Here is a 25,644-nt window from a genome sequence, read left to right on the forward strand (position 1 = left end):
CTATGCTTACCGTGAACTGTACAGCTTGCACCTTATGAAATGTTTGAGATGCACTCTAATTCCCATCCTGAAGATCAGATTATGGGTCACCTCCAAAGGCAATATGTATGAGGCATAAATTATATATCGGTTCGTGGGTCTAAACTGCTACTAATTTACACTCCAAGCAGCTTAAAGGTAAAAGTTAAATGATTTAAACATCATCGCTGAACCCAGCTCTGTCACCATCACAGATTCAGCACCCCTTAAATATAAAAGCTGTTAGTGTTTCAAAACATGGCTTACGTCAAAGTATTTTTTACAGGTGGCTGCTAGAACTCTTCCAAAGCTTTCTTTATCTTTCTCGTCAACGAGTTTATCTCCATACACTCTCTCGGCTTCGTGTAGCCAGAGTCGGACTAGGTCAATAGGAGTTTTAAGGCATTCAGCAGTGGAGAACAACAGTCCCTGCCAAACATACAAATCTGTCAGTCTTAGTTTCTTGATTGCTGCCCAAAATGGAAGAGCCAGCTCTGGAGACAGCTAACAGCAAAAGACAGCAGGGGCATGATACATGTGAAAGTGGTAGAGAGAGATAAAACAGACATAAATTAAAATGAAATAACTGAAATATAAAATACACTCTACCTGAAATATGTTAGAGAGATCCCGGAGGTTGAAGAGGTAGTGAAATTTGATGGCCGTAGGCAGAAACGATGATGTAATTTTCTGATGTAAGGCTGTTTATGGGAAAACACACTATCTGAGAGCAGCCGGATACCAAAAGAGTACAAATTTTAAAGTATGGAATTATTTTTCTTCAAACATGGCTCAAGTTTATCAAATAAACCAAAATTGAAATTTTAGCTTCATTATTTTTCAGTAAATTTACTGTGCAATTTCAATGCAAAGATGAGAGAACTGGATTTTTTTCCACACTCACTCAAAACCCTTAACAACAGAATCAATTCTGCTGAAACTTTAAAACAGAATCATCTTTTCATTGAGACCACGCTTGGACCATTTCACCCCAAAAAGAATTTATTCTTCAGGTTGTGAGACACAAAATAGGAAGGTGGAGAGGAAGCTGAAACTTGACCTGAATTAAAGCCACTGCAAAAACACACAGAACCTAACCATCACAAACATGGAACAACAATGCAATAAGAGGTTTCTTGAAACCAGTATATGTGCTAAAGAACCTAGACAGAATTATAATTAAACCAGATCATTTTCATAAGAGTATTGTATCATTCACGGTACTGTCAGGGGAGCTTTAAAAATGTGTGTAATACAAAGAAATACTAGTGATTCACTCACAGGTTTCATGCAGTGTATAGTAAGTTTATTTAAAATGGGAGTGGGGTCTATAGTTTCACAGACCATTTACTTTACAAACTTTGTTTTACAGCTACTCATTCTGATGCCAGTAAAAATAGTGTATTGTATACAGCAGCAGCATGAACAAGATTTTCCCAAATTTGGTTCTCTACAGATAAGCACTAAATCCACATATTTAAGCACCTAATAAGAGGCCGCATTTCCAAGGTGCTGAGCAACCGAAGATCCTACTGACGCCCATGAAGCTGCAGGTGCTGCCAGTGGCATAGACAGGGATCTGTGTGTGCAACATTAGACACCCAGTGTTAAAAATATATGCACACAGGAAGAGAAACAGGGCAATAGAGCCCCAGGTTAAAACCTGGATGCTGTAATGAGCTGGGGCTGGGTTTCTGCTCCCCAGACCATGAAGCAGCAGCCTGCGGTTGTCCCATAAGTACGGTGCACAGAGAGGAATCCTGGTCCATTCTGGTCTATCCAGGTTCTTATCCCGTCCTCCTCGCCATAGCATCTGAGCTCTTCCTAGAGGCACGTTAAGCAACGAGACTGACACTTGTCATGTGCAATCAGTGGTCATGGGATACATGGAGTTGTCGATTCCTAGTCCACCTCCACACTGCCTCCTGCAAACCCCATCCATGGGACAGAGCAGCACTCCCCACTGCACAGGGCGCTGCAGTGCTCAGCACTGCACACCTCCCCATAACCTGCCTCCCACGAGCATGGTGCAAGCCCAGTGGCTCAGCTACATCCCAAGCTGTCTGACTCTGAGGAAGCAGGGCCAAAGTCCCCTCTCCAATCCACAGTGCAGCTCTCTGCTGCCCACTCCCAAGGCACTGGTGTCAATGAGCACATGCAGAAGAGAGCTGCAGTACAGGTGGGTGGAAAAATCTTGCTGCGGGCCGAACATGCGTTCTCGCTCTAAACATTTCAGTGTGGGATTTTCAAAAGTGCTCAGCATTGGTCCAACTCTGCTTCCTTTAAGTCAATGGTAAAACTTCCATTGGCTTTCGTGGGAACAGAGATGGAGCGATGCCTCGTGCTTTGAAATTCTCACCCTTCCACCTGTGCAGAGGCATAGTCAATGTCCTGTACAGTTTCAAGGAGCTGCACGGGGTGGCTATTTGACATCTCTTTCCGACACAGTGTGCACTTTACAAACACTGGTACAACAGGTACAATAGATATTGGTGAAAAAAATATCTGCCCTATATAATGCTGCCTTTCTAAACATTAACGTGTCCTTGCTGCTTACCCAGCACTCCCGCGATGAGTGGTGACAGGATTTTCTGAATGGTAACCGGAATGTTATGGATCGTTAAGTGCTGTGCAAGGATGGTGCTGTAAATGGTCACAAGTGCTTCTTGGCCAGGAAAACTCACAGCAAACACACAAAAGTGTCGCTAAAACAAAGCAATTTAAAAGCAAACGTGTCAGGAGAGGGTGTGACTTCCGTCAGAACCCCCATGTTTCCACCTGCCAGGCCACACATTGCCTGGAAACGAATCCACCACAGCAAGTGAGATGGTGGATGTCAGACACAGACACCACAAACTAGACACTTCCATTAGTGTCAAAGGACCCATAAAAGGGGAGAGGAGGTAAAATCTAAAGAGAGCCAAACTGCTGGCGAAGTGGATGGCTACCACTGAGACCGAAGCTAACAAAAGCCCAACCCAATTGTTTCTCCATTGCATACCTGAAGTCTGGAGTCAATCGTAAAGGATCCAGATGTTGGATTCATGCAGGCTACATACTGACAGTTGTGAACGTCCTTTAATGTCAGCTTGTTTCTGTCATACCTAAACAACAGGGGAAAGAGAAGGACGTGTACGTGCCTTTATTCTGTGAAGACAAAAGGAGCTGTCCCTCCCGTAGTATGAACCTTGCTCCAAACAACTTTCACACACACTGATCTCTCCCAGACGCCTTTACAGAGAAGATCCAGGGGAGATGATCATCTGCCCACAGTGTCCTCTCTTGGCAGAGCATAACATCTATTGCATAGGAAAAGACATTTTTTGCTGTCCAGAAAATAGTTACAACTCAGGGCAGGTCTACGCTTAAAACACTGCTGCAGCACTTCAGTGAAGACACTATAGGCCAGTGGGAGAGCTTCTTCCGTCAGCATAGTTAATCCACCTCTGTGAGAGGTGGAAGCGATGTCAATGGGAGAAGCTCTCCCGTCAACGTAGTATTGTCTACACCAGGGGTTAGGTCGTTATAACTGCATCACTCGGGGTTGGATTTTTCACATCCCTGAGCAATGTGGTTGTACCGATATCAGTTTATAGCATAGACCTGGCCTAAGAATAAAAGCAGGAAAGGCCAGTGAGATGGACCCACTGCTCCAATGCCACTGGGCAGCATTTCTAGCAGCAGGTCTCACACTAGGCTTGCTATTGGCAATTCTGGACTGTCCTGGTCTCCAGAGATCTCATGATCCAGAACTGCTATGTTATGGGTCATTCTCTTTGTGTATTTATAATGCTCTGCCACAGACTGCCTGTGTGATCTTGGCCAACTCCCTCAGTCCCTGTGTGCCTCCATTCCCATCTGTACAATGGGGATAATAGCACTGCCCTGCCACACCTTGTGAGGATAACTACGCCAAACATGATCAGGCATTCAGATACTCTGATGATGGGGCCAGATACACTCCTTAGACAGACACACAGACCCCATCACCACAGCAGCATAATCTGAGCAAGAGTAATTCAACACATGGATGAAACAACTGAAGAGTTTAGCTATACAATTACCAGTGCCCATGGTCCATATGCTGCCTGATCAGTGTATGAGGAGCTACTGTGCCATATTTGTCCACTTCAGGCATATTCATATCATCTATGAAGTAAATAAGCTTCTTTGTGCCTGGAGGACCAAAGTTTCTCCCGGATTTCTTCTCCAAGGGCTTCTCAAGAATAGCTGCAGGATGACAGCAACACCAATCCAATGACTTGTGCAGTCATCACTTCCCAGTAAGACAAGCCTGTTTTCAGGCTGTTTCTGGCTAAGCACCTTACCCTGCAGCATGGCCGAGGTCGTGTAGAAGTTAAAGGGGACAGCCTGCAACAAGTAGTCATCAGTGTTCAGAGACTGCAGTTTGTCCACCATCATGACCGACTTCCCTGTACCTGCATTCCCCACTAACATCACAGGCCATTTCTTTGCCACTAGCAAATCCATAAAATAGCGAATTCGGATGGTTTCTGTCGTATGGACCACAGAAGCCTGTTGAAAAGTCATCAATGAAATAAACTATTTTAATCAAGTTTAGCCAAACTGGGTTTGCTGATAGATTCTGTCTTAAAGTGAGATGTTGAAATCCTTGAGCGTGAACATCTCAGGAGCTGGATTATTCTAAAGGTTCTACAGTTACAATTGGGGCTTGTGGTTACAGAATTGGACAGGCTTCAAATAAGTTTTCCTAAAAACCCAACCCTTGTCTCACAGCTCTGCAGTCAGTGAATGCACTGACAGGCTCTCTCCCTTTATTTGGGTTTTTCAACATGTACAAAGCCAGAGTACAGTTTGTGAAAACGTACAAAAGAACCAGGAGCATCTTCTAACACTGCACATTGCATCCAGGCGATAAACAATTACAACAACTCTTTCCTCAGAATCTAAGACAGCCATTGGCATTGGAGCACTTAAGGCTTCACCTTGCAGGAAGCAGCCCAGGGGACATCAGTAGAGCAGCTCACACGAGTGTGGGCTGTCAGATCAGGCCCTAGATTTCTGAGGCCGAGGTAAACCCAGGACAAGCAGCAAATGCTCCCAGAAATAGGACGTTAATGGCCATTTTTGCTCCAGCCTCAAAGCAAACCAGTGCAGAGGAGCTGCTTCCTCCGCAGAAGGAGCAGATTTCCAAGGCAAGACTGCTAACAGCAGGCACCGTGAATACGTGCAACACATGCTCCTAGAACATCACCTTACCCATAAATACTGACTCTCCAGGAAACCCAGAAGTCAGCACGTAACAGTTGCAATGCTTGTGCCAGTGACTGTCTTAACCAGGCCAAATACAGCCGGGGCGCTGCTGTTTTTCCTTCTCAGTATGCCTGTTAAAATGTGTAGTCTTTTGGATCTCGCTATGCTCCCACAGCATGCCAGCTGGACATGCATTATGCTCAGCTTCTTGTCCCAGTGCTCACAGAACCATGGGCAGGGTTGCTGTGCTTGTGATCTATTTGGGCTGTGCTCCGTAGACTTCTCACTGACTTAACTGTAAGCTGCAGCGTGCGACTCAGACATAGCAAAGGCTGGTTTGTGTGTACAGGGTCAGGTACTTACCTGGTGCCTAGGGTCAGAATCGGGACGCTCCACTCCCGCTATTTCAATTAGTTAATTAACCCTTTCTGTGCGCCAAGTGCAGCATGCCTTGCCCCTAACTGCCATCTGACTTTTTTTCATTTCCTGAGGGTTAATAGCCTGGAGCCAATATGCACGCGGGAGATGCTCAAGGCTCCCTCCTGTTTGGGCATTCATAATTCCCATATGTTCCCTACCAGCTTTTCTGCCCCATGTCTGGAAACAGGTGTTTAAAGACAGGATTGAGAGCACAAAACACACCACAGTGAGGGACACCTCAGAGGTGTATGAAATAAACAATAGCCATAGGACTTGCCTGGTCTAGTCAGAGTATGGGCCTGTTTAGATCAGCAGCCTGCCTTTCTGTGGCAGTGGACTAGACCAGATACTTTAAGGAAACCAGTCCGCGCCCACAATGCACCTAGCCAACACTATCCGTAGGGAAACAACGTTTTCCAGGCACTGTACATCATCATCTTGCATCCTAAATATCAGACTGAACTACCTACATCCCTGGCTTAACTTGCATAGCCACAGAGGTTTAGTAATGGAAATAAAATAACCCATTTGTATGCCATGCTGTTCTTGTACCTTATTGCAATATTGTATGCAAGATCTTGCATAATTTGGCAAGACGTCCTTTACTCCAGCATGGAAGGGGGCAATAAATTAGTAACTAAAGTAACAAGAAAGAATCAAGGATCATTTTTGGGAATTACCTGTAAAGGAACGTCTGGGTCCAGCTCAAATGTTGGCACTTTATCATTCCAAAGCATGAATTTCTTACTTTCTGGATCTATGTAATAGTCAAAAATAGTCCCTTGAGATGGAAACTTGATGGTTTTAAATTCATTCACCCACCATTTACTGAACTCTACACGATAGTCCATAAGCTGAGGAGGAGAAAAACAAACTCATTATACAGTTTCTAATGCCTTTGTGGGACATGTTCAGTTAGTCACTCTGGCCCGCAGCTTTGCAACACAGGCTATTTGGAGCGGAGACGGATTCTGCATGCTTCGGTGGCTGGCTTTGAAACAGCTTTGTGGAGTGCTTTAGAGTAAAGCACAAAAGTCTAGCATGCCTGCCCCTGCAGGAGCCAGACACAAACATCTTTACTCAGCCAAAGCCCAGGGTAAAGTAATCTCCCCTCAGCCAATTCCAAAGGGGAAGATGAAAAACACTGTCTCCCTCTCAGCTCCAGCCCTGGCCTTCAAGATCCTGCCTCAGCCCCCTGCTCTCCAGAGTGTGTCCTCGTGCTGCATAGTGAGTCAAGGGAATTAAATAATTCTCCCCAGCTGACTGAATCCTGCTCCCCTGCCAATTCTTGCTCTCAGGCCAGGCAACTGGTTTACAAGATTCATTTTCAGAGTATGACCACACTTAACTTCTCCCCCTCCTGCAGTATAGCATCTTGGGGCCTTTCATAACAGGATCATGCACTATATACTGTACAGAACAAGTTCATTAAAAGATTGTTATACAGAGGACTGGGATCAACTGTTTGCCATGTCCACCCAGAATAGAACAAGGACTCAACATAGTTGCAGCAAGGGCCATTCAGGTTAGCTATCAGGAAACACTTTCTAACTCTCAGGGTAGTTAAGGTCTGGAACAGGCTCCCAAGGGAGGCTGTGGAATGTCCCTCACTGGAGGTTTTTAAGAACATGTTGGACAAACCCGTTAGGCAGAGGCGCCGACTCTGTGGGTGCTCTGAGGCTGGAGCACGCATGGGGAAAAATTGATGGGTGCTCTGCACCCACCGGCAGCTCCCTGATCTGCCTCCCCACCCCAGCGCACCTCCGCCTCTGCTCTGCCTTCTCCCCTGATCGCGCTGCCGCATCCTGCTTCTCCCCCCTCCCTCCCCGCGCCGCGAAACTCCTGTTTCGTGCGGCAAGCGCTGGGAGGGAGGGGTGGAGGAGGAGGAACGCAGCGCGCTCGGGGAAGAGGCGGGGCCGGGGGGGATTTGGGGAGGGGTCCAATAGGGGTGGGGAGGGGGTGGAGTTGGGGGGCACGAGCACTCACCGGCTCCAAGGAAAGCTGGCGCCTGTGCTCTCAGGGATGTCTAGGTTGACTTGGTTTGAGGCTGGACTAGATGACCTCCTGAGGTCCCTTCCAGCTGGACATTTCTATCGTTCCCCTTGTGTATTTGCCAAAGAGCCTGTCACAGTTCCCAAAGACTCCCTTGGATTTGGGCTTAGACATTGAAACATGCACATGTAGATTTACTGACACTTACTATGTTCACCTCTAGATCTCAAAGTGCTTTACAGACCAGTGTAAATACGATTATCCCCATTGCATTCACAGGGTCATCAAGCATAGGCATCGATTGTTACTTGCCCAAGGTCATGGAGCAAACAAAGGGCAGATTCTGGGACAGAATCCATGTCTTCGGACACCCAGCTCTGTGCTCAGCCCTCCGGCCCGGAGCCGGCCTGGTACTAGTGTTTCTGTTGCATGGAGGGGTCCTCCGGCCCCTTTCAGCTCAAGCTGCCACCCCTGCTACACACAGCAGTCTCTATGCAGTCTTTGGATGAAGATGGTTACACGGGAAGCCTGAGAGAGCAAATGTGAGCTGTGTGCTCAAAGGATCTCCCTCCCTAGGGAATTCCCAGGAAGTATCCTTTCCAGGAGAGACCTAAGCACTTTCTATTACATTGTTTTCTGATCAAATTCTCAATGTTTGCATTAACAAAGCAGTGAAACACCAAGGGGAAAACACCAAAAATGTTGCTACTTGGGCTCTTGCTATAAAGTTTGTGATTCTGATCTAGCAGCAGCTAAGCCACTGGCTGTGTTACCCTTTTAAGCATCTGTGGCCCTGAACCCACAAACACATAGACATGTGCTTAGCTTTAACTACTGACTTCAGCGAGAACATGCATGGGCTTAAAATTAAGTTTGTGCATGTGATGGGTTCAGTCACAGAGACCCCCTTAGGACTGTCACCTGATGTACTGGAATTATCTCTGAGCCCATTTTCCCTGCCAGCTTGGGACTCCAGAACCCTGCCTTGTTGAGCCAGACACGCCACCCTGCTGCAACACAGACCCAGGTCTGGTCCATGAACCCAAAGCTGCAGACTTAACTGAAAACAGCTCAGCAGGTATTTCTGTCTCCAGCACCCAGACACCCAGCTCCGAATGGGATCCAAACCCCAAATAAATCCGTTTTACTTTGTATAAAGCTTATACAGAGTAAACTCATAGATTGTCCACCCTCTGTAACACTGATAGAGAGATATGCACAGCTGTTTGCTCCCCCAGGTATTAATCACTTACTCTGGGTTAATTAATAAACAAAAGTGATTTTATTAAGTATAAAAAGTAGGATTTAAGTATTTCCAAGTAATAACAGACAGAACAAAGTAAGTTACCAAGCAAAATAAAACAAAACACGCAAGTCTAAGCCTAATACATTAAGAAACTGAATACAGGTAAATCTCAGACACCGTTTAAAGTGAGAGAGTCCCCAGGCTACTGGGTCCATCCTGCCGCAAACACACCCGACTCTTTGTAGCTAAGGGAACTCCCGCTAGTCAGAACCAAAGCTTGGAATGGACTCATGTGACCTAGCTGCTGTAAAAGACTGGCACAGATCTCGGAATGGATTCCCCATAAACACTATGGCAACCAACGCTGCTCTTGTGTTCAGAACATAGGAACTGCCAAACTGGATCAGAGCCACGGTCCATCTAGGTCAGTGTCCTCTCAGTCTTTAATAGTGGCTAGAACCAGATGCTTCAGCAGAAGGTGAAAGAACCCCCATTTCATTGTAACTATGAACTAATTTCCCTTTGTTCTTTTTATTTTCTGTGACTCAGAAATCAAAAATCATTTAAAAATACAAACTGCTTTTTTCCCCCCCAGTCACAAACCCCAGAAATCTCATTTCATTTCCTCAACATTTTCCAGACAAATTGTACATTAGGCTTAGACTAAGCATGAGATATTTCAGAACCAAATAAAATGAAAAAATAAAACAGGAGATTGAGTGGCATTAACTCTGGGGTCAACACTTCAGCCTGTTCAATCAAAGAGATCTAAAAAGAGAATTTTGTTACCATTCAAGTTGAACTGGCCTTATATTACAAGCTGTTACTAACCTGGTCTTGAAACATTGCTCCTCCAAATGCCCAGAAACACGCAAAGACAAAGTACAGTTCATATAGCTCTTTTGAGGAGTCTGGAGGCGTGTTAGTTGGAGTCAGGAGACATTCTAGTAGATACAGTATGGTTTGTATGATAGTAATTTCAGGGACTGGGGTAATCTTCTTGAACCCAAACCTCAGTTTATCTAGACATGTAGGCAGGTATTTATCAAACAGAATCATTAAGTTGGCTTTTTCAGACTGTACATTTCGCTTCTCAATCCAGCTGCTTACCACACTACAAAATAATGGACATATTTCACATTTCAACATATGGCAATAAGTAAATATAACAGTAATAAGCCTTTTCCTGCTGTGCTATGGAAAAACGTACGACACTTTGAAATGCATGGCATTCACACTTCAAAGAGGGGAATGTGAAACAAAACTCACGGGTTCCAGCCCAGATCTGCAGGGTTGATATAGAGAATTCCAGCCCTGGATACTGTTGCTGGCGTTGCTGTCCTCAGGTGACTGATCTCAAAGAGGAGTCTCATGGTGGGATTTAGTGGGATTCGCTCATTGCTCGCTAAGGTGAGCACCTAAGAGGAAGGCAACCAGACAGAAAAAAACACTTCGTTCCGCAGGAGCAGAAATACACATGAGCTGGTTAATTTAAATTAACCCTCAAGTGAAGTTCTCTGATTTTTAATTCCAACAGCATCTCAGTACTGACCTTATTATCATCCATGACAGTATTCAGAGATTCAATCCACATGGGATCTATATCTCCATCGAGAATGATCCATTTGGGACCAAGGTGAGTGATATTAGCCAGGTCTCGCATCGTTGTAGAAAACAGACCTGCCCAACACAAACAGTGTCTTTGCTTGGTTTTCTTTCTAGTACTTGGTTTCTTCATTTAAACTAAATTGCTCAGAAGGAGGTGGTCAAGAAGCAGCCACAATATTTCCTCAATAAACCTGCCAGCCTTGCTAAAAAATTTCCCCTCTAATTCTGTGGAGAAGCCAAAGAAAAGATCTGCCCATTTCTACAGTCATTTTTAACAGAAGGTTTATGTATTGTTATGAATGAACTGCTTGCTGAGGTTTTTTAAATGCCACCATTTTCATTCAGTATAATTTACAGTAAATGCAGCTACTTACACACTATTAGGGCTCATTGATTGGAAGACGGTTGGTTTCTTACCATCTTTCCATTCTCTAGTAGCTGGATGAATAACTCCAAATAGCTCATCACAGGTTACAGCTTTAGGGTCAAGGTCCACAGCAACAGGCCTTTTTTTCATGGTTTGGTAAGTCTTATTCAGGGATTTCAGTACCTGCAGGGTAAGATGGATGTGCTCATACAGGATGGAGGTTCTCAAAAGAAGGCATCTACATTCTCTGACATGGTCTTTCGGGACGAAGCAATGAAAGCCGCAGAAGAGAGTGGTAGTCTTTCCCCTTATCTTTTAGCCTTTGGCCCTATGTCATAAATGGAGGCCCTGAAAACACTAAAGATGTCTGAGCCACGACACTGGAATCACTTCATGCCCCTCCAAATGGCTGAAAGCCAGTGAACAGCAGCAGCTGGACCTACTGCTGAACAAGATCATCGATGTTTCCTTCAGAGCAAGCAATCTCCCACCCTAGAGCACATTGCACTCTCTTCACTCTGGAACGAACTGGCTCTCAGAAGTGAAAATGCCAGCTCCACTCTTTTAATGAAGAACTGAAATGCAGTTTCCTGAATGATCAGCAATCTCCCCTTGCCGACACCCCTTCACTTTTAGCCTCCCCTGCTAACAGGCCGGGCACGTACTTTCCTCTTTAAAGGCCTCATTCCAAACCCAGTGAAATCAGTGGAAAGACTTCGATTGACGTAGTTCGTTTGGATCCCCAGGTGTCACGGGAGGAACATGAATTTCCTGCCCAGGTGTAATGCACTGGCCATGTGGTTGTGACCATGGCTCCCACTACTTCTACCAGCAGCACAGACCTGGCGCCCACAGAGAAGGAGGAGGCTGTGTCGAAGTGGCACTTCCTTCACCATTACACTTTGCTTTTTGAAATGTCATAATTAGGCTTGCTCGTAGTTCCAAGGCTTTGCCTGCTCATGGTCAGCATTAGACATCTGAGGGGGGAGGAGTGTGGAAACTAGGGAATGTATTTTAATTGGAGAAGGGCTCACTAGCTCCAAGAGTTTGGAAAATGCTGCTGCAAGAAATCTCTGTCCATTTAGTCTGCCCCCCCCACCGCCCCGTACCTGGGACTTGCCACTGCCTGCATTGCCAATGACAAACACCGAGTGTCTCACTTGGAGCAGCTCCTCCAGCTGCACCACCTTCAGCACAAAGCTCTCTTCTGCCTGCAGCTTGAGCTCGAGGATGGACTGCTTAATAATCTGTGAAGTTCAGAAGAGATGTGAGAGCTTGTCCGGAGCCACTGCACAGAACACAGAGTCACTACACAGGCTGCAGCTACCATGTCCTTGAGAAGAACCAGCAAGAGACTCCAGCTGGTTGGAGCAGGTGCAGAAGCAGCCAAAGCAGGGACCATTGGACACCCAGAGAACTTTCGACAGGGCTTGCTCTGCCCTTTGCTGATTGGCAGTGTGCTTCAATTCTCCCACTTTGCTACTTGTGAGCTCAGCTGTGGAAAATATGAGTGACCGTTCAAACCGTGCCACAGTAACTGACAACACACACTGTTGGGAAAAGGGAGACAGACAGACAGACTGAACTAATCCAAACCAAAAGGCCTCCTACTATTATTCGAGGATTGTGTTAAGAGCATGCCTGGTGAACAAGAGAAGGGTGTGACTGGAAATCAGTGAACCAAAATTGGTGTGTCAGAGATTGGGCCTAATTGATGGTCAACAATGGAAGGACAGGCTATTCCACTCATTGCTCCCTTTTGGGGGAGTCTTTGGGGGACAAGCTGGCCACCACAATGTTGGCTGAAAGAAGGAAAGGAATGACCTTCCCCACCATGGCTGCCAGCCCCACCATCTTCTGGGATCCAGCAGGACACCATTTTGTCTATCGTCCTAATTCTGAGAGATGTCCTGACTAGCCTGGGCCAAGAGAGGGACCCAGATACGCCCCTCCTCCCCCGGCTCTGGCTGAATCACAACCACCACCTGGGATATGAGACTTTGTCCTGCCCCCACCCCAGCCACTGCTCCCCACTCCCCATGTGACTTTTCCCTTCCCCAAGTTATTTCTTCCCTTCTCTATCCCTCTCCTTTTGCCTTCTGCTTAGCTGGCCAAGACTATATTTTGCAACACTTTTGTCAGCCTGTGACCAGAAAGAGGCAGCTAAAGGCAGTGCCCTAACTAGCCCAATGTTCGTTCAAGTTCACTCAGTGTGTCAGAGTGGCTGATAAGAGCATGTGCCATCCATGTGTTTTTCCAGCAGTGAGGCTGCAAGTGGGAATCAACAACAGAGACAGATGCTGCATTTTCTCCCTTGCTGTTCATTACTTCCCCATCTTGTGTGTGTTTGTCTTCTAGGAAATGGGGTCAGACTTCAGCAAGAACAGCAGCTCCAGCCCATCTCAGCTAACTCTTCCCCTCTTCCCAAAAAAGGACGGTTATTGCTGTCAAACAAGGGGAGAGGGTTCTTTCTAAAGACTCTCTGTAGCTAGAGGGAGAGGGAAAAAGGGGTGTTGTTAAAATGAAAGCCTTAGTTAATCCTTGACATTTCAAATGCTTTAGCCTTCCCCCGCCCCCTTCTTTTCTGTATCTAAAATAAAAGGCTACGAACGTTCAGTGGCCTGTTTACCATGGTGCTGAGCTGGCTGTGGTCTGCGTACCAAACCCTCTGTAATGCTGGACAGCGATAGGGTCAGGTGAACACTTTTGACTATTTGGGCCCACTGATTCCATCTAAATGAATACAAGAGGCCCCACTCTTGGTTGGCTCTTAGGCACTACCCACTACTCCGCTAAGGCCAGCCAGGGATCTGTACTGCACAAGGGGTCTCCGTTCCGGTTTTGAGACGGTCCCTGCTCTCCAGAACGGTGGGCTGAGGGAGCACCGCACAAGCAGCATACTCTGTGCGGGAGTCAGACACGCCACACATCGTTCAGAGATTATCCCTTCTTTCTGGCCCTCAGTAAAGAACTTGAAAGAGTCACTTCAAGCTCTTCTTGGCCAGGGTCTCCATGACACAAAGCCTTTGAGGGTGGTGAGGTGCAAGTTAAAGGGGGGATATCACAGAGTGACATTGGCCCTTTGAGAGAGAGCAAGGCCTGTGACTCACCAGCTCACTGCAGCTGGGTTTAAAAGAAGGTACCTGAGCCATATAAATGGGGGACAGCCTGGGCACAGGAGGGGAGAGTCAGTGCGGAAAGGGGCCGGTGACAGCTGCCTAGGAGAGAGAGAGACTGAAGGCCCTCCCTGGGAAGATGGAGGAGCTGTCTAGGAGGCCAGCACAGGGGCAAGTTTGCTCACTATCCTGTTCTAGAGAGCAAGTGCCATAAGGCTGAAAATGGCAGAGGGCTAGGAAGCCAGTGGAAGGGCTAGCCCGCTGGCCTTAGTGAGCCAGAGAGGACTGGAGAGGGCCGAAGGCTGAGAGCAGCAGAGGGAGATGGCTCGAGAGCTGAAGCTGGAGGCCCAGAGAGGGCAGAAGGCTGGGAGTGAGGCATGGGGAGACACCGCGGGACGTGGTGGGTTACATATACTGTTTGGACTGTGCTGGGGAATTCTGGATTATGGGTGTGGGACTTTTGTTATGATTTATGTACATGGGACATGTATAATAAATTAACCCTGTAAGGACTATATATAATTGGAAAGTCTTTAAGGGCTATTTTTGGGGACTCTGAAGGGGAAACTGAGGCAGACAGGTTTGTTGTTCTTCAACCTGCTGCAGGGGGGCATGCCAGGCGGCTGTTGCCCTATGACAGGAAAAAATAGGAGACCCAAGAGCCGCCTCCCACCAATAATCTTAATGGCCAAGGTCAGCAAGGCCCGTGTCTGCGCAATCACCTTTTCAAAGTTCAGATCCCGTTTTCTCGGTACATCCAGTGCTGGGAAAAGGTCTCCAATTAGTCCCATGAACACCGGCAAGTCATCCGTCACAATCTTGGGGATGTTGAAGTCTCGTAAAGCTCTCATTAGGACTTGATCCTCCGCACGGCCAGGGTCGCCTCTCTTCAAGGAGCCTGCTACCACCAGCACAGACTTAATAGCTCTCAAGCCCCAGTCATAATGATCCTGGCAAACAGTGAGCAAAGCCTTACATTGCATTTGGGTGAAATAAAATGGTTTTAAATTAAAAAAAAAACCCACAGAAAAACCACAACACCCTCCCAAAAAACCCAAACTCCAGAAAGTCTCCACAGCATCCAGAAGAAATGCCATTAAGTGTGTGTATTTGCAGGGGAAACTCCATTCAACAAAGGAATGAAAGAAACCCTAGCAACCTTCAGCTGGGTAGTGTGTTTTGCCTCCCTGGAAGCAGATTTCCATTAGCTTTTAAGGCAACTGACATGACCAATGTGAGGATGCTATCGTCTGTATGGGCTTTATTCTACTAGTACATACTGTGCTGCATCTCTTTATTTTCCTGCTGACCATCCGTGCCGCAGGCAGGCTGTCTGTCAGAAGTCACATCAGTGTCTGAGTGGAATTTTCCACAATGTAGCTTAAAATGTTTGGAAAAATACAGGCCAAGTTGCGACTAATAACTTGTGATTTTTAAAAATATATCTATGTCAGGTTTTAAAATAGATAAACTCTTCCTGCTCAAAGAACCGTGGACTAATATTAAATTACCTGCTTCGAAAGTAGCTCTTTGCATAGTGTATAAAGAGTAATAAACTTTCTAGCAAGAAGTCTGGCATCAAGAAAACCTTCTGCAACAAGCATAATTTCACAGATAAGCTCAAAATCGGGGACAACCATAGCGCAGGGTCTAAAGGAAACAAGGCGAACAAAGTTCCATGTCAACCTTTGAGAAAATTAGCCTTTGCACACATGCATTCGCTGCGTCCCCTTCTCTGATATACATATGCAGAGCTGAACTACAGGATGATGGAATTTTGCGTGCCTGGATTTTCAGTATAGAGCCTTCATTATATTGTATACATTGTGTGTGCACACACACACACACACCCCACACAGTCTCTCTCCCTCTAATAAAAGCAAAAGAGCCCTTGGTACAGCAAGGTGGCAAATCAGAGTATATAATCAGCATACTGTCAATTAACAACCAGGTTCTGACGATAGTCATCCGCACACAAATACCTGAATAAAGCCTTTAGATTTTCAGGCAATTCAGTCCGGCCTGCATAGCCGGGGTTCATTGTAATGAATATTCCAACTGTTGGTATAAGACCTATTATCTCTCCAAGGAAATTAAATGTTTTCTTTTTGGCACGAATTGCATCTTGCACACATTTTACCTACACAAGTAAGAGGAAGATTTAGTACCAACAATGTAATGAATTACAGTTTGCATCTTAAACAACCAAGAAGCACTGCCCAGTGCACTCTAGAACCCCTTTAAGTACGAACGGAAGGGCTTATTGGGTGCTTGCAGGCTGAATGCAGTCACCCTTACTCTGAGCTAGACTGTGACTTCCTGTACTCACATTCACTAGTAATTACTCCCAAGGAATCCCACTGACTTCAATAGGTCTATTTGGTGAGTAACTGCTCCTTATTCTGAGGGTGGGACTCAGAATCTGGCCCTCCCTGTGCGATCCCATTGATTTTGTGTAGCAAGGTGCTACTCAGCCTGAGTTGGGGGATGGAACTGATCTCTCAGGGAGTACACTGGAACAATTCAAATGATGGTGCATCTCCTATACTGGGCCCCAACCAGACTGGAGTCCATACCTTCCCATAGCCGTGGACCAGACTAGCTTGAATATTCTCCTCCCTTCTTCCACCCCATCGCAGGCTGGAACCAGCCTGAGGTTTATTCAGCTCCCCCCTTTAGCTGACATGAAAATAAAAGACTATGAGAATACGGATGAAGGAAATGGAGTTGCTCAGGTGCGATGTTACGTGGTTTCTCCGGTTCTCAGGGCACACCTGTGCTGCACTCACTGGCCGGGTGGGACTGCAGCTCGAGCCGACACGCCAGAGCCTCTCTCTGGCCCCAGAGCAGTGGAGCAGCGCCAGCGCCAGGGTGGATAGCCCTGTAGCACGTACCCAGGCTCCCAGGCGGGATTGTGCAGCCTGCGCTGACGCTCTCGCTGTCACAGCTTCACTGCCCTACAGCCGAGCTAGCGAGATTAAAGCTCGGATGTGCTGTCTTGAGGTTAAGTCACATGCCACGACTGCAGCAGGCACAGACTCATAGAAAAGTGTGTGTGACAGGGTCGGGCCAGATGGCTGCAGAAGAGCGATCCTATTGGGATCCAGGAAGCAGATGGGTTTCTCCTCCTTTCCCCACGCTGGCCAGTGATGGGGCTAGCTGAGTGAATGGCAGGCTTGAGCCACTAGCAAAAGTGGCCAAGCTGAGGGCTGCCGTGAACCTCTGAGGCGAGCAAATCTGCCAACAAGCGCAGGACCCACCAAGGCAGAGGACAGGTTTCAGAGTAACAGCCGTGTTGGTCTGTATTCGCAAAAAGAAAAGGAGAACTTGTGGCACCTTAGAGACTAACCAATTTATTTGAGCATGAGCTTTCGTGAGCTACAGCTCACTTCATCGGATGCATGCCGTGGAAACTGCAGCAGACTTTATATATACACAGAGAATATGAAACAATACCTCCTCCCACCCCACTCTCCTGCTGGTGATAGCCCATCCAAAAGTGACCACTCTCCTTACAATGTGTATGATAATCAAGTTGGGCCATTTCCAGCACAAATCCAGGTTCTCACCCTCTGCCCCCACCACAAAAACTCACTCTCCTGCTGGTAATAGCCCATCCAAAGTGACCACTCTCCCTACAATGTGCATGATAATCAAGGTGGGCCATTTCCAGCACAAATCCAGGTTTTCTCAGCCCCCCCCCTCCCCAAACTCCCTCTCCTGCTGGTAATAGCTTATCCAAAGTGACCACTCTCCTTACAATGTGTATGAAAATCAAGGTGGGCCATTTGGGGGGGTGAGAAAACCTGGATTTGTGCTGGAAATGGCCCACCTTGATTTTCATACACATTGTAAGGAGAGTGATCACTTTGGATAAGCTATTACCAGCAGGAGAGTGGGGTGGGAGGAGGTATTGTTTCATATTCTCTGTGTATATATAAAGTCTGCTGCAGTTTCCACAGTATGCATCCGATGAAGTGAGCTGTAGGTCATGAAAGCTTATGCTTAAATAAATTGGTTAGTCTCTAAGGTGCCACAAGTACTCCTTTTCTCAAGGCAGAGGAGGAACTTTGTCACAATATATATATTAGGGCTGTCGATTAATCGCAGTTAACTCATGTGGTTAACTCAAAAAAATTAATCATGATTAAAAAAATTAATTGCGATTAATCAGACTGTTAAACAGTAGAATACCAATTGAAATGTATTAAATATTTTTGGATGTTTTTCTACGTTTTCTAATATATTGATTTCTATTACAACAGAATACAAAGTGTACAGCGCTCACTTTATATTTTTTATTACAAATATTTGCATTGTAAAAATGATAAAGAGAAATGGTATTTTTCAGTTCACCTCATACAAGTACTGAAGTGCAATTTCTTTATCATGAAAGCGTAACTTACAAATGTAGATTTTTTTTTTGTTACATAACTTCACTCAAAACCAAAACAATGTAAACCTTTAGAGCCTGCAAGTCCACTCAGTCCTTCTTCTTGTTCAGCCAATTGCTAAGACAAACAAGTTTGTTTACATTTACGGGAGATAATGTTGTCCGCTTCTTATTTACAATGTCACCTGAAAGTGAGAACAGGCGTTCGCATGGCACTTTCGTAGCTGCCATTGCAAGGTATTTACGTGCCAGATATGCTAAACATTCGTACACCCCTTCATGCTTTGGCCACCATTCCAAAGGACATGCTTCCATGCTGGTGATGCTCATTAAAAAAATAATGTGTTAATTAAATTAGTGACTGAACTCCTTGGGGGAGAATTGTATGTCTTCTCTTCTGTTTTACCTGCATTCTGCCATATAGTTCACGTTGTAGCAGTCTCAGATGATGACCCAACGCATGTTGTTCATTTTAAGAATACTTATGCAGCAGATTTGACAAAACACAAAAAAGGTACAAATGTGAGATTTCTAAAAATAGCTACAGTACTCGACCCAAAATCTGAGAGGGACGAGGAGTGGAGCATGCTTTCTGAAGTCTTAAAAGATCAACACTTAGATGCGAAAACTACAGAACCTGAACCACCAAAAAAGAAAATCAACCTTCTGCTGGTGGTATCGACTCGATGATGAAAATGAACATGCATCAGTCAGCTCTGCTTTGGGTCATTATTGAGCAGAACCCAACATCAGCATGGAGGTTACGTCCCCTGGAATGGTGGCTGAAGCATGCAGGGACATATGAATCTTTAGCACATCTGGCACATAAATCTCTTGCGATGCCAGCTACAACAGTGCCATGCGAACGCCTGTTCTCACTTTCAGGTGACACTGTAAACAAGAAGCAGGCAGCAGTATCTCCTGCAAATTGTAACCAGACTTGTTTGTCCGAGTGATTGGCTGAAGTAGGACTGAGTAGACTTGTAGGCTCTAAAGTTTGACATTGTTTTATTTTTGAATGCAGTCATTTTTTTGGACATAATTCTACATTTGTAAGTTCAACTTTCAGATAGGGAGATTGCACTACAGTACTTGTATGAGGTGAATTGAAAAATACTATTTTGTTTTTTACAGTGCAAATATTTGTAATCAAAAATAAATATAAAGTGAGCACTGTACTCTTTGTATTCTGTGCTGTAAATTAAATCAATATATTTGAAAATGTAGAAAACAGCCACAAATATTTAAATAAATGGTATTCTGTTATTGTTTAACAGGGTGTTCAATGGCGTGCTTAATTTTTTTCATCGCTTGACAGCCCTATTATTTTTATATATATGCATTAAGCACAAATATTAGACCCGTTACATAGCCTAAATTGGCCTATAGCTGTATTAGAATTCCATTCACTTCTGCTAAGTATCCCATAACACCTTGCATTTGTTGAATGGCTTAAGTAGATAGGGAAATTGTCAGGATCAGGACAGATGAGTATTTACCACAACATCACAGTAATTTACATACTGGAGAAAACTTCCTACCTGCACAGCAATCACTGATAAAACTTCTACTGAAATGCGATTGAATTCATCAAAGCATCCCCAGGCTCCAGTCTGAGCTAATCCTTTGTAGATATTTCCACAGGACTAGAGAGCAAAGTGATTGGAGAAGGCTGACTGCACCATGGGGATTCATTACAAAAAGAACAGTTCTAAAGAATTAATCTGACATTTATACTACACACTGTTTCTCTAGGACAGCCTCTCACAACATTAGGGTCATCCAAAAATACAGAGGAAAAATCCCCCTCCTGTAGGGAAATTTTGACTCCTTTGTGAAAACTCCTTTGCAGCTACCCAGGATTTTCCTCTAGTTTCAGCAGGTGCTGTCCAGATAGCTGTACATGCAGGGACGTCACACGTGCCCTAGTCCCAGCTTCCTGCCAAAACAGCCTGAGACGGAGTGTTCTCCACTGAAGTCAAAGCCAGAACTCCCATGGACCCACAGTCACTACAAGTGTGTGAATGACACTCCACAGCAGGGAGAGGTACCACCCCGACACCTGGGCTTTTCCCTAGCAACTGGAGGGGGAAAGGAAGTGTTCTCAGCCCAGCTGCCAGACTGTGTGAAGTGACAGGGCTCCCAGTGGGGAAGGGGTGGGCTGCTTGTGGCACTGAGTTCCCATGCCTGACTTTGGTTGCAAAGCCACCAACTATTGCGGCAGCGAGCGCCGCACATGAAGGAGACTTTCAGAGGCACATGGGAGGGACCAATTAGAAACGAATAGGAGACTGCAGTCTCCGAGCAATTGCACGGACTTTGTCACGAGGGGAGGAAAAGTACTGGAATTCAGCTTGCTGTGCACACCGTTTGCTGTACCCCTTCCCAGAAACGTTCTCCAGGGGGCTCACTCCTGCCATGGTTCCAACACCATCAGTAGCCTCATGATGAACTCAAATGGAACAGGGCTCGTAGACCTGCTAGTCTGTCCCCGCGATATATTGGCTAGCTGTCTGTGCAGTCTAGTTTAAGGTACTCTAGGGAGAGGGCTCTCACTGTCCCCCTGGGCTGACTGTCATAGGTTTATACACTCACTGGCAGGAAGCCTTTCCTGATATTTAGGCTAAGTTTTCCAGCCCCCATTCCCCAGCAGACCAGAGTTCACGTTGACCCTGTCACCATGACTTTGCCGATGGGTGTGTCCTGGGCAAGACTGCTTCAGCCACAAGCCTTTGGGGCAGGATCCTCAGCTGTACCTGAGCTCCACACAATGCAGGGGAGAAGGTTGGGGGTGGAGGTTCTGCACGGGGGCTTCAAAGCATTTTTGCTTTCCCTAAGTCCTGGAGCTTTCGGGGCCTGGTTTGCCCTCCAGTGTAATTTAGCCTCAGGGCTACAATGGCCTCTCCAGAGCCTTTCCACAGCCAGCAAGAGGCAGAATGCAGCAGCGCTTTGAACATGCCCACCTCCACCCCGTTCTAGGACTGCTCATGGCCTGGAGAGGGGGCTCTGGGATCCTATCCACGGACCTCATTCATTACTTTCACTCATTTGAGTTTTACCTTGTAATCCATTTGCTCAGAGCAGTTGAAGACATAGACCATGATCCCTACAGCTCGTCCCAGGTCCTTAGTGGTCTCAGTTTTCCCTGTACCCGCAGGGCCTGCAGGTGCACCCCCCATTATCAGGTGAAGGGATTGGGTCAGAGTGATGTAGCATCTGAAATGCAAGGGAAGTGCATCACGTCTAAATGGCCATCTGGGCAGCAACGGTCCCCTACCCGCCACTGCCCAGCCCACCAAACTGCAGTTTCCCACAACTGCTGTCTAGTTTTAAGGCAAATCTCAACTGCACAGATGTTAAATACAGATGTGAAATATGAGGAGCTGAGCCTTGCATACCGGTCCGTAAGTGGAGTAATGACCAGTCGAGGGGTGTTACCCAGATATTCATAGGAATACTGAAGTTGAGCATCACATATATTAGCATAGCAATGCCTTTTTTCTTCATCCCACCGATGTCTGAGCTGGGACTGCCAGGTGAACGCTTGGGAATTCTCCACCTGCAGAGCCCATGGAAAGCGTGTTTACTTTTTCTGTGAATGCTTGCAGTGAAAATGTACCCTAATGATTCATTCCCCCAGCCATCCTCATATAGATTAGAGTTATTTATTTATTATGATGCTCAGAATGTGAACAAGGCACCAAACAGTATAAACCCCTCACCCTGGTCCCTGTCCTTAACACATTGAGATTTAAAGCCCATGTATACATTACCCAGTCTCCTGTGAATCCCTGTTTGGTTGTTACCTCACTGGATCATATGGACTCTTAAATTTGCAAGCAAGACTGTTCTGTTCATGCTTTATTGCTCCACTCCATTTGGAATGTTTTTAAAATATTTGAAAATAATAAAAGTTATTACAGGAAAACGTTTGTTCAAAAGCACCAATGAACAAAGCAATGAAAACTCAGGCTGTAACTTATACCTTAGCAAGGATCATTTTTGCCACGACATCTCTGGCATGTACATCGATAGTACAGATTGTCATGATCTTCATTCTGTCTCCTGAGGTTAAGCTGCCAATGAGTAGTGTAATTAGCGTGTTTAACTGATTAATCTAAGAAAGAAAGAAAAAAGAATGGATGGACACAGGAAAGTGACGTAATATTTTGCCTAGTTTTTCTGCCAGGTAAAAGCGATTCTGAGGAGACTGCACAGAGTTTGCTGCAACACAGGTGCACTCGTAAATATCTGGCTACACACCTGCTTTTTGTTGTAATCTTTAATTGCATTTTCATAACCTTCCTCCAGTCTTGAGAAGGCAATGCCGACCTCTGTAGTCCACCAGATCTGAGTGCAGGTTAACGCAATCTGCCATAAACCACATAAAAACAGGGGGAGACAAGTTGGTGGCAGAATATTTCATGTTCAATGACAATGCTGTTACCTGTGCCCTTCAGCCCCAGCTCTTGCCTGTGGCCTTTGGTGTATTCCCATGCTCTGGCCATCAGCATGACCAGCGCTCAGACAAGCACTTCAGGAAAGCATCCCCGTGCCACACCTCTGCCCAAGAAGCCTAGCAGTGCGTCTTCTCCAGACCCCCACTGCCTCTCTCCGAGGCCAAGATTCATTTACCTTTTCCAGGACAGCTCTGCCTGCTCCCCCCCTGCAGACAGAAGAGGACCCAACTGTCTTAAATAAAACAAAGTTTACTAGAAAAATCAAATTCAAAGATAAAATGGTCCAAAGCTAGACCTAAGCCCAGCCCAGGCACACTCCAACTCTTTAAGAAATCAGAAAATCCTCAGCTTTCTTAGCTTCCCTTAGCTCATGCACACCAGGAAAAGTCTGCACAAACGTCTTTCCATTGCTCACAATGGTGCCACTCTATCTCCCTTCCTAGTAGGACACACAGCCCCAGACAGACAAACTACTGACACTGCCCAAATGGTTTTAAGCGCCTTTAAACCTGTTCAGAACTGTTCTCCCCAGCTCCTGGGGTATTGTCTGCATGTCCTTGCTTCTGTGTTAAACACTAGGGCTGAAATACTGGCCCCAACAAGGCCAGTGGGAATTTCAACAGAGCCAAGATTTCACCCTAGATCATTTGCTAGTCTCAGTCTAAGACAGGATTTCAAAAGGGACCACAACACTTTAATTGTTCAACATTACTCAACAATTCCAGTTTCCCTGTAACTTGAATTGATCTCAAGCATGGTCCCTGGACAGAAACCAGCCCACCTCCCCTGTCACAACCGTTACACTCAATATCCAGCTAAGAAAAGCGATACTCCAAAAGCCACCTGGCCAGTGGCTTAGCATGAGCAACTCTAATAAGGGTATGTCTACACTACGAAATTAGGTCGAATTTATAGAAGTCGATTTTTAGAAAGCGATTTTATACAGTCGATTGTGTGTCCCCACTAAGCGCATTAAGTTGGCAAAGTGCGTCCACAGTACCGACACTAGTGTTGACTTTTAGAGCATTGCACTGTGGGTAGCTATCCCACAGTTCCTGCAGTCTCCGCTGCCCATTGGAATTCTGGGTTAAGCTACCAAAGCCTGATGGGGCAAAAACATTGTCTCGGGTGGTTTTGGGTACATGTCGTCAGTCGCCCCTCCCTCCGTGAAAGCAAAGGCAGACAATCGTTTTGTACCTTTTTTTCCATGCGGGCGCCATACTGCTTTCAGCAGACGGTGCAGGAGGACTGCTAACCGTCGTCATCGAACCATCGCTTCCGCTGCCACCCTGCTCTCCTGATGCTACGAATCCACCTCGCAGGTCCTCTATATGACCATCGGGATCCACCACTTCCATTGCCACCCTGCTCTCCTGATGCTACGAATCCACCTCGCAGGTCCTCTATATGACCATCGGGATCCACCGCTTCCACTGCCACCCTGCTCTCCTGCTCTTGTCTCGATAGCGAATTTCCCCATGTTGTCTCTCATGGGCTCCTGCTTCAACTCTGCTCTCCTGCTCTCATGAATCCACCTCACAGGTTGTCAGCCACCCCTTCCGCTGCCACTCTGCTCTCCTGGTGGTCTCGCAGGGCCGCTTCCACTGCAACCTCTGCTTGGCTGCTCTTGTCTCGCCATAACACGGCAAGCGTGCAGTCCGCTCAGCTGTTGTGTCCTGGCAGCAGACGGTGCAGTAGGTCTGCAAACCATCGTCAGTGAACAACCACTTCTGCTGCCACTCTGCTCTCCTGCAGACGCCATACCACGGCAATCATGGAGCCCGCTCAGATCACCACGGCAGTTATGAGCATTGTAAACACCTCGCGCATTACCATGCAATATATGCAGAACCAGAATCTGCAAAAGCAGGCGAGGAGGTGATGGCAGCGCAGTGACGAGAGTGATGAGGACATGGACACAGACTTCTCTCAAAGCACGGCCCCCGGCAATTTGGACATCTTGGTGGCAATGGGGCAGGCTCATGCCGTGGAACGCTGATTCTGGGCCCGTGAAACAAGCCACGACTGGTGGGATCCCATAGTATTGCGGGTCTGGGATGATTCCAAAGTGGCTGCGAAACTTTCGCATGCGTAAAGGCACTTTAATAGAACTTCGTGACTTGCTTTCCCCTGCCCTGAAGCGCAAGAATACCAAGATGAGAGCAGCCCTCACAGTTCACAAGCAAGTGGCAATAGCCCTCCGGAAGCTTGCAATGCCAGACAGCTACCGGTCAGTCGGGAATCAATTTGGAATGGGCAAATCTACTGTGGGGGCTGCTGCGATCCAAGTAGCCAACGCAATCACTGAGCAGCTGCTATCAAGGGTAGTGACTCTGAGAAATGTGCAGGTTATAGTGGAAGGCTTTGCTGCATGGGGTTCCCTAAATGTGGTGGGGCTATAGATGGAATGCATATCCCTATCTTGGGACCGGACCACCATGGCAGGCAGTACATAAACTGAAAGGGGTACTTTTCAATGGTGCTGCAAGCACTGGTGGATCACAAGGGACGTTTCACCAACATCGACATGGGATGGCCAGGAAAGGTACAGAACGCTCGCATCTTTAGGAACTCCAGTCTGTATGAACAGCTGCAGCAAGGGACTTACTTTCCAGACCAGAAAATAACCGTTGGGGATGTTGAAATGCCTATATGACAGGTTTCAGAGTAACAGCCGTGTTAGTCTGTATTCGCAAAAAGAAAAGGAGTACTTGTGGCACCTTAGAGACTAACCAATTTATTTGAGCATAAGCTTTCGTGAGCATCCGATGAAGTGAGCTGTAGCTCAC

The 25,644-nt window shown here is 46.3% G+C and overlaps 2 protein-coding genes across 5 annotated transcripts in view; one reads left to right on the forward strand and one right to left on the reverse strand.

Moving 5' to 3' along the window:
- PGS1 (phosphatidylglycerophosphate synthase 1) overlaps positions 1-25,644 on the forward strand; it is a 94,712-nt gene that overhangs the window by 63,183 nt on the left and 5,885 nt on the right. Inside the window, exon 10 of one of the 4 annotated variants that reach the window (XM_073310979.1) lies at positions 7,945-7,962. The exons of the other annotated variants lie outside the window; for them this stretch is intronic. The gene's annotated coding sequence lies outside the window, so the exon portion shown is untranslated. Of the gene's footprint in view, positions 1-7,944; positions 7,963-25,644 lie in introns of those variants that run through there. 4 annotated transcript variants of the gene reach the window in all.
- The window catches only part of DNAH17 (dynein axonemal heavy chain 17), a 103,648-nt gene that overhangs the window by 33,175 nt on the left and 44,829 nt on the right, over positions 1-25,644 (reverse strand). Inside the window, exons 33-52 of the mRNA XM_073310983.1 lie at positions 22,659-22,766; positions 22,381-22,512; positions 21,794-21,954; positions 21,455-21,611; positions 19,937-20,041; positions 15,985-16,142; positions 15,514-15,652; positions 14,725-14,952; positions 11,996-12,133; positions 10,937-11,069; positions 10,464-10,591; positions 10,181-10,329; positions 9,743-10,025; positions 6,354-6,527; positions 4,347-4,554; positions 4,083-4,248; positions 3,020-3,122; positions 2,576-2,723; positions 628-719; positions 286-447 (exon numbers count right to left, since the gene is read on the reverse strand). Of these exons, the coding sequence (XP_073167084.1) occupies positions 286-447; positions 628-719; positions 2,576-2,723; positions 3,020-3,122; positions 4,083-4,248; positions 4,347-4,554; positions 6,354-6,527; positions 9,743-10,025; positions 10,181-10,329; positions 10,464-10,591; positions 10,937-11,069; positions 11,996-12,133; positions 14,725-14,952; positions 15,514-15,652; positions 15,985-16,142; positions 19,937-20,041; positions 21,455-21,611; positions 21,794-21,954; positions 22,381-22,512; positions 22,659-22,766 (3,072 nt within the window). The remainder of the gene's footprint in view (positions 1-285; positions 448-627; positions 720-2,575; positions 2,724-3,019; positions 3,123-4,082; positions 4,249-4,346; positions 4,555-6,353; positions 6,528-9,742; positions 10,026-10,180; positions 10,330-10,463; positions 10,592-10,936; positions 11,070-11,995; positions 12,134-14,724; positions 14,953-15,513; positions 15,653-15,984; positions 16,143-19,936; positions 20,042-21,454; positions 21,612-21,793; positions 21,955-22,380; positions 22,513-22,658; positions 22,767-25,644) is intronic.

The sequence above is a fragment of the Lepidochelys kempii genome, chromosome 14 (genome assembly GCF_965140265.1).
Source record: "Lepidochelys kempii isolate rLepKem1 chromosome 14, rLepKem1.hap2, whole genome shotgun sequence".
Taxonomy (NCBI): Eukaryota; Metazoa; Chordata; order Testudines; family Cheloniidae; genus Lepidochelys; species Lepidochelys kempii.